Genomic DNA, 12,597 nt, shown 5'->3' with positions numbered 1-12,597 from the left:
TTAATACTGGACAACACTTACACCCCAGCTGTCTCCCAAATAAAGACCATCAGTTGCACAAAAGTACACCAGACAATATTATCTATTTATTTTGTTTTGTTGCTATTTTTGGTTTGTTAAAACAGAATCATGACCCAATTTATTTCCTTGAATAACTGAAGTCACATTTGGATTATCACATAAATGGTAACTTTTTTTAAAAAAATAAAAAGATCTTTTCTGTGACATTAGACTAGAATTCTGCAGAACAATGACATTTTACATCCTGTACCACAACTAAAACTTGAAGAATTTATTAGCATGCTAGACCTAAACATAATTAATACTTGATGCATTGTATTTACCATTCTGTAATCCCATCCACAGTTGCTTATGATCCTTTTTTTGCATCTCATTGATGACTTGACTTTTGTGCTTTAAAGCATCTGCTTCTTTTATACAAGCCATAAAATGAGCTTCAATAACATCCTTAGAATGGCAGTGTAGCAGATCCTTTTCTGGAAAATTCTACAAAGAGAAAAGAGAAATAAATGCATCACGCACCTTAGAAGATGAAGAATAAATGGGAATTGTAATCAGGTTTATGTTTATACAAAAGAAGCACGCTGGAATCTTCTACTTATGGAAAAAGGTAACAACCATTCTCTCACTCTGCTGACAAGAAAGGTTTTACAGTGAAAAACATGCCAGGAAAAACAGAAACTGAACAATTTTCTGTAAAACCAGCAATTACTCTAAAATCACCCAATCTCAACTTGATAAATCCATCTAAACAGATCAGAGGATGTATTTAGGCCCTTATATCTGAAATTCAAGAAATGAAGAGTTTTAACATGTTTTCAAGGAGATGTTCAATTCTCTGGCAACAAACAGGAGAAAAGGGGGAGAAGTAAGTGACAAGCACTCAACACCTATTGATCCCCAATGGCCGTTTAGCACCCATTTCTATGCAGGTCTTTGAAAAATGTTTCCTTCAAGTATCATCATCCACATACATGAACTATAGCATACATGCCACTTACCAACATTTTCCTTAGAGATACTGGAAAACCTTGTCAGCTCCAACTTTAGGTAATATACATGCCTATTGCTAGCCTGCGTGACTTGATTCTATACGGCTTTTATTTGGTTGGAGTTGGTGCACTGCATTCAGCATTGCAGACTCACAGTTACCACTCCTTTGGTAACTTTTATCCCCTCAGTCAATGACAGCTACCTTTCCTAATACATTTATTAAGGAATTATAGTAGTAAATCTCATTCAGGTACAAAAAAAAGATTTCTCTGGAAATTAACTAATCAGAAGTTCTGTAGGTATATAGTTAGGGTTGTTCTTCCTCTTAATTTTTCTTGTATCAACACTTAGTATCACTTGCAATTTTACAATAATACAAGCATACAGAATCACAACTTCACTGTCTTCAGTTTTCAAAGGTTTAAAAACTCAGCATGTTTTATCCCCTCCTTATTTATCTTCTTTTCACAGTTGCTTACGACCATGCTGAACAGTGCAAACCCCAGGAGCCAAACCAGAGTGGCATCATTAGTACTCCCCTTCATAACAAGAGCTTGCCACATGTTTTTATACTTGAACACTCATCTGTTTTTCCGCAAGAGGACCTTTCCTCTTAATCATTACAAATTGGCTATTTAAAAAAGCTTTTGCGACGGACTGTCAAAACCATTTTGGAAATACAAGTACATACAACAGGATATTTTTCAAAGGCTTTTACAACATAGTTAACACATCACAGTAGGAGCAATATAATGCTGGAAAAAAACATACCTTCCCTCCTCCACATAAAACCAGGAAAAATAGTGAAAACTGCTTCAAGCTACAGGAACTCAAAATATCCAAGAACCACTAATATTTGGCAATATGAAAGGGAGCTGGGGATTGCCTTACCTGAAGGAAATTCTGAGGATAAGAATGATAGTTCCCTCCTCATTAGGTTACTGAAAAGAGCTGGAAATTAAATAATAGAATTTCATATCGTGATTCCTCCTTATGACAGTGAACCCAGATTCTGGAAACTGTGGATCAAAAGCATGAGTATCTTCCAAGAACGGGAGTATAAAGGGAAGAAAAGACTGCCAATATCTTTTTCACTGAAGTATAAAGGTCGCAAAGAGTGTGCTATTGTTACTTAGGACTGATGTAAGCAGAGCTGACTAGAAATCTAAGGACAGAGATAAAGCTTGTTTCTCGTATGAAGATGGCCAGGTATAAAGACATTAGAGGACAGAACAGAAAGGACAGCTCTCCTTCCAGGGCAGACCTCGCTCCCTTTCTCCCCTACAAAGTTGAATGTCTCAGTGTAATTGGGCCCAAGATGAATGGAACACATTACTGGGATTGTTACTCGCCAGCTGACATCTGTATAGGCCTGTAAAATACTGTTAGAAGTTTAACTTACTAGCTCAAACAAAAAAAGTAAAGTTTGGTAATCAATCTAGAACAAAGTCAGAAACAGCACACTTCAAGGTCAAAAAAGTTCTTCACATGCCAGAATTCCAAGTGAGACAGCGGCATCTCTCAAAAAAAGATGAAACAGTGGAATGTATCTAATGCCAAGTAATATAGGAACCTAGAAACTGACTTTCACAGTTAAAACCTGAAGTTTTAGCTAAATTTATGAAAACAACAGTTTTGTTACAACAACTATTTTGTTACACTTATGTCAAAATATATTGAACTGCAGGGTTATTTTTTGACATTTCTGTCTTTCTACAGGTAGGCATCTCCCTGCTGACTTCTTCCAATGAATTTCAAATTACAAGGAATGTCACTCCCTGAGGATGTATTCCAGAGAACACACACAGTGGGATCTGCAGAAGAGCAAGGAGATATTTAAAACTGGTCAAAGCTAGATAAGCTAGTGGAAAAAAATCTAGCCACAGTAGTGCAAAGGTGTGGCATGATTTATCTTCCCAGCTTCTAACAGATAACACTGGAAGACTGGAACACACTCCTGCAATCTCAGTGCTGTCGACTCTTTTCTTTAGAAGAAAAACACTGACACATTTCTATGCAGTACTGTGAGTAGAAGCGGAATAACCTGAACATGAAAGCGATAACTTAGAAAACAACACTGCTGCATCTACAAGAGGTATGTGAAACAGTTACACCTACATGAGACTACCAACAGAACATATGGCATCCCCACTGATTTATAAACTAGGGAACAGAATAAGTTTTATACTCAGATATAGAATATATATGCTTGTAATGTATTTATTTTTTTTTAATTCTACTTGCCTTCTTTCTGTTTGAGGAAATAATGAACAAATGTAAATAGCTTTATTCAGTTCCTTGAAGAGACAACTGTAAACAAGTTGGTAGCCACCCCAGCTATGAGATTTGCTGAAAGTTTTAATAGATCCCGTAAGCACCTTTAATTTAAGTATTCTTATTGGTGATGTCTTACTCCCTCCATGTAATGTATCTTTGAAATAAAAGTTATTAAGGGTTGACTTTGATTTTCTTAGAAAGCTCAAGTAGTACTGATTTTGTTTTTCACATCAGTAAACACTTGCAGCGTAAATTTGGTCATAAAGTAGTATGTATCATCTGTACACACAGGCACACTAAATAACTTCTTACATAAAACTGTTCCAAAACCATCGCAGGTAATTTCAACAGTCTGGTTCATAACGCTATTCCACCCATATTTATCTATCAGTTCTAGTTCACAAAATATCTGTTCATACTGTAACAGTCTAGTTGCAATAGGCTACATTTACAGAAAATTACACCAATAATAGGGCATTAAAAACCATAAGGAACATACAGAGTGCCAGAGGTAGCATTCATATATTTGTGTTTAGTTACCATCAGCAGTCTTTTTTTTTTTTCAAAAAAAATTAATTTGAAAAAATGCTCATTTATACCTCTGGCTTCCACAACGTCTCCTAGCAGTTCCACAATTTATCCATATACTACACGGAAAAGTACTTCCTCTTTTCACTCCACCTGACCCAATTTTGAGCTGAGAAAACCAAGACAACAGCTGTTGTTACACAAGAACAGATGCAGTCTCTCCTTCTCTACATCAGGTCATGGGTTGAGAGGCAGGCACCAGCAGGTAAGGGCTTCAGCACAGGAAGAACATTAGCCTTTCCCCTGGCACACTCAATTTCCTCTCCTGCTACCATTTCCAGAGCAGTTCACCACCTCCTGTCTAATGCCCAAAATCTGGAGAGTTGGTTACCACGCTGAGAACATGAACAGCACTAAGAATGCCGCAGAGTAGCATGAGATGAGATTATTAGGAAGGGATATCACTTCCCTCCTCCCCATAAAGCCACACCTGAGTAACAAAAGCAACTTTCCAGACTATAGCTCCTCATGATTCTCAGACCTTAGTACTCTGCTTAAGCTCATCCTCCTATGACTATTTAAGGAAACTGTATTTCAACTTTACTAGAGATATAAATGCATGTTATTTCCTTGCATATCAGAAGTACAAATTAATAAACTGTTTCTTCAATGCAAACAGTAAGAGTGTTTATTATTTCATCTGCACACGTAACACAGGAGGACAATTACAAGTTTTGGTCAACTTTCAATATTCTGTTGAACAGAAAATCTTTTTACATGTTTTTAACTTTAAACAAAGAAGATTGATGGAGGGGAAGTTCAAAAACACTCTTTACAGATGTTCTTGAAATATCTGTTGTTGACTACATGCTTTGGTAAAAGAAAGGAGAACACCATGACAGCAAAAGTCCAACCCCAGAAAAATCTAATACTGTTCAATTAAGCCAAATAAAAATTACGGCTATTTGAAGAACAACTACACACAAATGAAAAGAATAATCCAGGCAGGAATCCCACACCTAAACTATTTAGCTGTAAGAAATTGTAACACATCAAAGTGTCTTCAATATTCTGACATACTTTGATATTTTTCAGTTACATTTTCATTTTAAGGACTGAGGTGTTTATTTAAATAAACTTTCAGATTACAGCAAAAACAGGAAGAGAGATTAAGCAGGTGTTGTTATTAATCCAAGGTGTTGTACTTTTGAAAACTAAATTACATCAGCTTTTAAAATAATACTGCCTTAGCAGTAAGTTATTTCTTCTGATCTTTAATGTACACCTTTGAGACAAACTTAAATAAGCTGACTTTTTGGTGAGTAGTAATATAAGGACATTAAAGTCAGTTTACATTACTACATGAAACTGAAAAGCACAGTGGTGCTGCAATTTATTTCTCAAGATGGCTGTACTTTGGGATGACAACATCCACACACTGCCACTGTTAATCTTCCAGAGCTCTCAGAATGTATAACAATTAAATTATGATTTGTGAAACTAGACGCCTGACAGTTTCTTCAAAACACTTTGAAAGTTTCTTCATCCCATCTCTCTCTAACATACAGACAGAAGTGTAGCAATCATAATGGTTTCAAAAACCTCCCCATCTCCAAGATTCATTCAGTCAGCCACTTAAAAAGTTTCAATACATGGAAACAATCATATGTTTTTATGATGTGTTTGGTGCACACCTCCAAAAAGAATCAGATTGCTCCTGTTAGCAAGACTTTTTCTAAAATATCTTCAAGAGAAGAACTGTTTGAATGAAAACATTCACCTGCTTCTCAGTATGCTTTTCATTTCAACTCAAATCTCACACACTAAGATCAAGCCTATTAAGCTAGAGTGTTCCTTTGAATCAATTTTCCTATTGCATTGTTTCTTTTAAATGAGGAAATTAAAGTTTCCAAGTTAAATAGCATGATTTCTACTTGTGATTTTGACTTCAAAACATAGCTGGGATTACCTTCTCAAAATGTTTCGAAGTATGAAAGAACCCTGCACCAAAGCTAACCCTGAGCAAGTACTCTTCTGAGCAAAGATCAGTAGTGCTATGAAGTCATATCAAATGGTTTTACTATGTGTAACCAAAATAACTTGTGACAAAACTGTCACAAGACCAAACTTATTTCACTTAGTTCTCTAAAGGGGATCCACATGAAGTACAACAGCATTCCCCGACTTCAAGGATTTCTACAGTATCTTATATCCATGCTCATAGGCCCAAAGGACGAGCATTTCTCAATCTTCAGTCAACTCAAGCTAACTGAATTTAGAACATTATAGAAAGTTCTTCCCTTATATCCATTCGACTACACTGACATAGTGCGATAACTTATCTTGAAAAACAATTTTAGATTTTCAGATTATAATAGAATCATTTTCAAAGGAAGGTAATATGAAAGCACATACAATCTCATGGAAAACCACTGCAGATTTATCGAAAACTTTAGATGATCCCTGAAGAATAAACATTCTCCCCTTCAAAAAGTCACACCATCCATTTATCTATAAAATAATTATGAAACTTTTTCCTAGCTTCCAAATTTCATGAAATCCTATGCTTGATTATTTTAATCAAAGGTGTATTTCAATTTTACCTTGAAATGAACCGTGATGCTCCAAGGAAGGGCTGTATTTGATGCATGGAGATCAAACAGCAAACCAATTGGGTAATGCCTTAAAAAAAAAAAAGAGATATAAATGAACATAAAAGCTGTGCATTTAATTCTACCCGCAACAGTTCAGATACCTGCATTTAAATTAGAAAAATAAGCTGTGCGACTCCCACAATTAACATTCATTATTGCTGATTCAGAGAAGTTATATAAGCAGGTATAAATAACTGACAATTTCTGATAGAATCAAGTCTGGAATTTACACATTCAATATCCAGAACAGTGGTCTCCAAGCTGTGTCCACAAAACACTGCTGGTTTTGCAACAGTACAAGTGGCCTACAGCTGCTCTGTGGAATCCTTCAAAACAGCAATTTTAATTAAAAAGTTTGATAATGGTAGGACTAGCTGGTCTGACAGAAAAGTCTACACACTTTCCAATATTTAAGAGTCATGAGTTTATACCACATTGACCCTTAACATCTCTTCCGTCTCTCACCTGTCTGAGGTCATTGTGGAGAATAAGCAGTAAAGTGAAAAAATGACATATCTGTAGAAGGGCTGAAAGAGGAAAGAACAAGATGAACTCTCTACCTTTGCTATCAAATTAAGAAGAATGGAAAGGGAGGAAAAAAAAGCTTAATTGGAGGTTTATATTTTAGTGTATTCTGGATTAAAAGAGTTACACAAAGAAGCTGCTTCCTCCAAATATTGTTGTCTGTCTTACAGCTTTGACTCCTTTAAATTCATTAGAAGATACAGCCTCCAGCAATATAAGGAATATATATACACAAAACTTCCACAGTTACTCTAAAAAGGCCTTCCTGCAATTTTCTCACAAGCAGACACTGGCAAGATTTTCAATAAAATATTCTTTTATGCATTCAGCATACCAAGCTCCATTCTCTTATCTTTCAAAAATCTTAACTAAGACCCTGACTAGCTCTTCATCCTACAAAGAGTTAAGCACACACTTAATTGTGAACTCAGTAGCTCCTCTGAATTAAATGAGACTGATCACAGGACGCACAGCCCTGCACATATATAAGTTTTGAAAGTCCAGAGAGCCATGACCAAGAGCATTGCTGTAACAGCACCTCTGGCAAGCCAATTTTCTGACCTGCTAAACTCTCACGCAACAGTGCTTTAGCACCCTCTACGGGTGAGCTAACCCCAAAGCGAAGACAAAGTCACCACAACAGCAAAATCAAAACCAAACATACTACAATTCTTGAACTTACCTATTGTAACTTCTTAAAACAAAGAATAAGGGGAAATATCAAGAAAGTATCTAGAACTGTGTTTTCCTGACAAAGGGAATAAAAAATATAGATAATGCATATCCAGATTTATCCCAACTCACTGTTAATGCTCAGGTTTTTGCCACTAAGACTTCACTACTAACTGCCAATCATGTGAGTACTTCAACAGTAATTCAGCAAGAGTTCCATGAGAGAGTGGTTCTCCAGGTGAGCTAAGTAACAAAAATCAGATAACCTTTGGTAATTAATGAACAACTAACAATGACTTTCAGTTACTTTCATAGAATCATAGAATGGTTTGGGTTGGAAGGGACCTCAAAGATCATCTAGTTCCAACCCCCCTGCCATGGGCAGGGAAACCCTCAACTACACCAGGTTGCCCAAAGCCATATAACAAAATAGATAGCTACAAAAAAACAACCCCACACACATCAGTTCTTGGCCTACCTCTGTATTTTCTACTCAGTTTAGATCACAAAACGAAGTCCATGTACTCAAACTTTCTTCAGTAAAATCCTTGTGCTTTGCACAGTTGATAGTTTTTATTTTGAAAGGAGCCAGCCCTAAATACATTTTGTTCCATAGCAGAACACATCAGATGAATGAAGATCGTCGACCATGAGAGAAAGCATTTTTTATTCACAAGTGCAGCCTTTCATTAAGAGTAATGTTCGCAACAGGAGTTAAGCAGTTCTGACAAGCAAGACATGTCCTGTGTCAAATTCCAGTTCTCACACAACGGCATTTAATCTGACGACAACAGAAGCCTTAACTAATGCCCGTACATACATCTCATTTTTGAGATACAGTCACGAGCGTTTTTTAAGAGTCTGGAAACAGCATTCCATACAATACTACTAAAGCTATTCTTCACATTTCCTTCATAATAAAACCCGATTTCTTAGCCAGGATAGAGAATTAAGGGAGGCACAAATAGAGAAGTTGAGAAGAAGAGAAGACTTTTCAATTTGTACATGGAATAAAAAACCCCAGCATTCCCTCACTCCATTCTTAAGCATGTATTGCCTTGTGCTATGAGCTAGTATTCCCTCATTAAAGATCTTGCTTCCAGGGGTACTGCTGCAAAGCTGTTTCTGACCTTCTATTTGAAAAATAGGCATTGCAACTGAAGAAACACGCAAATGCTCTCTAGAGCCTACAGTAACCACAGGAATTAAAAAAAAATAGAAAAATTCAAAAACCCAAGAGATCCTTTAAAGATTTGTTCCCCCCCTCCCAAATGAAAACAAACAGAACAACAGCTAAGGGAAATGTCCAGCCAAGAAAGGTAACATTTTGAAAAAACATTATTGGATTGTTGAAATCAAACTGGTCTTAACTAGAGTGGGAGCCAAGGACACGCAGACTGTGCAAAACTTTCGCAAAGGAAATCATGGGGAAAATACCAAAGAGAAAATGTCTAAGAGACCACAGTTTAGATGTTTTGGGTTTTTTTACGAGTTGCTAGAATAATGATTGGTTCTGGTAAGTCTTTGATCTATGAAAGTGTAACAGCACCTTGACTTCCAGCCATTGTCCATTTATTACTACTTGTATTATTATACAGAAAGTGGTTTTGCAGTGTCAGAGAAGTCCGGGAAAACACCATGTTACTTAAAATCCTTTTGAAAGTGACAGTAAGGAAAATTAATAGTTTTCTAACCATTTATTTCTGAATCCAGGACAGAAAGTGACCATATGAGTTGGTAGGTTGTTTTAAGACCAGAATAATTTACTGTGGTAATTCAGTAAGGTATGTCACATGAACTGATAAATCCAGGACAAAAAAAAAACCCCTATGCTCCAGAACTGTCTGAGGTACTAAGTGTATCTGTGATGGTCTGATGGGGCCGGGGGGGGTTGGTTCTGGTGGCAGGAGAGGGGATTTGCTCCCTGTGACTTCCCTGGTTTTGGAACCGGGTCAGATCCGGTTCTGGCCACCAGATCGGACTGCCATCCCCCTCGGGGTTGAGCCAGTCAGCACCTCTGCGAATTGCCCTATTTAAGTTGGGACAAAGGAACCGGAAAAGGTGCTTTGCTCAGGAGAGAGGAGAGAAGGGAGGAGGGCACTGCCCCCGCTCCCTGGCTCCCGGACAGGTGGCTGCCCGCGCCGGGCCAGCGCCACCCGCTGAGGATGGCGGCGGCAGAGCCATTTGGGGAACTCGGGGAGCGCCCCGCTCCCGGGGTGCCCGCTGGGCCGAGTTCACCCAGAGAGGACTAAGACCTGAGAGAAACGGCCACACAGACACCAGGTCAGTGAAGATGGAATGGGACGAGGTGTGCCAGAGCTGAGTTTCCCTTGCCAGCAGTGGCGACACGGCAAGCGGCCCCCCTGCAGCCAGGACGGACTCGGCCGAGCAGAGACCCACTCGCAGCCCATGAAGAAGCCCACGTCGGGGAAGAGACGCCTGAGCGAGGTTGTGGAGCATGGGATGCACAACAAGTAACTGTTAATAATGGAGCATGGGATGCACGACGAGGTAGTGAGGCATCTAGTGTCCGTGGGACGATCCACGCCAGAGCGAGTGGCCACAACTCCCTAAGAATCCAAGACTGTGGTAAAGCCCGCACTGGAGCAACCTCATGGGGAAGGACTCACGCTGGAGAAGTTTGTGCATTTTCCTCGTGAGTAGGGGACCCACTGGAACAAAGGAAAAAGGGTGTAAGGACTCCTCCTCCTTTGAGAAAGGAATGGCAGTAACAGCATGGGATGAACTGACCTGCACTCCCCCATTCCCTGTCCTCCTGTGTCGCTGGGGGAGGAGGTAGAGCTGGGAAGAAAAGGAAAGGGGAGGAGGGGGAAGGTGTCGGTTTTAAGATCTGGCTTTGTTTCTTTTTATCCTCTCAAGTAACCGGTTTTGTTTCCCTTTGTCCTTTTTAAGTAACTGTTAATAAATTGCTTTGCTTTAAGAAAACTGAGTCTGTTTTGCCCAGGACCATGGTTGGTGGGTGCTCCCTCTGTTCTTGTCTCGACCCTCAGTTCTTTTATTACATTTTTTTTCTCCTCTCCACTTTACTGGAGAAGGAGTGAGAGAGTGGCTGTGTGGAGTTTAGTTGCTGGACTGGCCTAAACCACGACAGTATCAAACAGCCAAAACCTAGTGTTTAGGTATTTCTTTGAACAAATGTCTCATTGAGGGAAATTTTGGCTTATCTTTTAGTACTCAATAAGAAATAATTTTTTCATAGATCTTTTAAGCAAATGCTAGCATTTTTGAACAACATGTCGACTACGCCTGATCAAACAGTGCTTCGACCTTTTGTCTTCCACAGATTCCTGATCAGGAAGGGTTAAGCATCCATCCAGATGGTAGCAGATCGACACCTATGCAACTACCAGGGCTAGAGCACAACGCACAGAAAGAGGACAGAAACTGCTGAAGGCCATCTGCAAGTGCTCAAATAGGATGGTAACAAGCTATGGGATGTTGTCCCCTGCCATCTGCTGAAGAAACCACACACGGCACAACAGAGGCCTTAACTCAGGCAGAGCTCCTGAGAGAGAATGCAGCTCTCCAGGTCTCAAGCTGCCAGGAGAGCTTGGGTCCTCTCCTGAGGACTGGGGCAAACAAAGGAAACATCCTTGCCTAGAGGAGGCATGAGTTAGTGGAGGAGCTACATCACCAAGGCAAGGAGCTGTAGGAGGTCAGTGGGCTGTACAGCATCAGGGAAGATAAACAGAGATTGATGGCATCTTCACCAAGATCTTGCAGACTTGAGAGCCTGAACTCCAGCTGCACAGAAAGCGGGTCTGCAGTCACTGGAGTGGTAGAGACTTGCAAGATGGGGAAGATCGAGGTCTTGCGACCTCTGGCAAGAGAGGGCAGACTCCTCCTCCATCTGCAGTCAGTGCTGCGATGGCAGACAAAGGGCTGGAAGTTCCGATGAAGCACCAGAGCAGCCTGAACAGCACATGCACACCAAGAGGAAGCAGTCATAGCAGTAGGAGACTCCCTCCTACAGGAGACAGAGCCCTCTCCTATTTGCCAATCTCACTTGCTAACTGTGGAGGTTTGCTGCTTGTCAAGAAGTTACAGACAGACTGGCAAGGTTTGTCCTGTGCCTGGATTATGATTAGCCCTTGCTGTTCGACCACACGGGCACAAATCTTAAGTGCTGCAAGAGAACCCTTGAGTGTATCAAGAACGGCTATGCAGCTCCAGGGGCAAGGTGGTATCTCCACAATATCACCATTGAAGGAGAGAGGCTGAGAGGCGTGAATGTTGGTCAGTAACTTCAGGTCAATATCTGACTGTGCAGGTAGTGTGACATCAAGAACTTAGTTTTTACAGCCACAGGAGACTCTTTGGGGATAAAGGACTGATAGGGAGAGATGGAATCCATCTAAGCAGGACAAAAATATTTTTGCCTTCAGATTGGCCAGCCTGGTGAAGAGAGCTTTAGATCATAAACATGGGTGTGAGTAACAACCCACAGACAAGTAGAAATTAATGGACATGGGTGGAAAGCAAGTGGTGAAAGGTGACAGCTACAAGAGAGATCTCAAAATTACAAAAGAGGGTAGAAGAGAGTCTACAAGCATATGTACATAAATGCACACAGCTTGGGAAACAAGTGGGAGAAACTAGAGCTCCACATGCAGTGGATGTAACTGTGACAATGTTAGGCTACCCGAGATATGGCCAGACAGCTTGCACAACTGGAATGCTGCTGTAGATGGATGGATAGACACAAGCTGCTCAGGAAAGACAGGCAGGGTAAATGAGGTAAGAAGGTTGTCTTTCATGTGAGGGAGCAACTTAGATGTATGAAACGTAATGGGACAGACAATGGGTTGGTTGAGATGTTGTGGTTCAGGATCAGAGGAGAGATTAGTAAGGGCAACATCATGGTGAGTTTGTTATGGATGATGCAATCCAGGCAAGGAGGTAGAAA

The 12,597-nt window shown here is 39.8% G+C and overlaps 1 protein-coding gene across 1 annotated transcript in view; it reads right to left on the bottom strand.

Moving 5' to 3' along the window:
- The window catches only part of ATG5 (autophagy related 5), an 82,178-nt gene that overhangs the window by 58,697 nt on the left and 10,884 nt on the right, over positions 1 to 12,597 (bottom strand). Inside the window, exons 4-5 of the mRNA XM_086631270.1 lie at positions 6,423 to 6,501; positions 345 to 507 (exon numbers count right to left, since the gene is read on the bottom strand). Of these exons, the coding sequence (XP_086487396.1) occupies positions 345 to 507; positions 6,423 to 6,501 (242 nt within the window). The remainder of the gene's footprint in view (positions 1 to 344; positions 508 to 6,422; positions 6,502 to 12,597) is intronic.

Source organism: Tauraco erythrolophus, chromosome 2 (assembly GCF_009769465.1).
Source record: "Tauraco erythrolophus isolate bTauEry1 chromosome 2, bTauEry1.pri, whole genome shotgun sequence".
Lineage (NCBI taxonomy): Eukaryota > Metazoa > Chordata > Aves > Musophagiformes > Musophagidae > Tauraco > Tauraco erythrolophus.
Note: the sequence above shows the minus strand (reverse complement) of the source record. Positions and strands in the feature narration are given on the sequence as shown.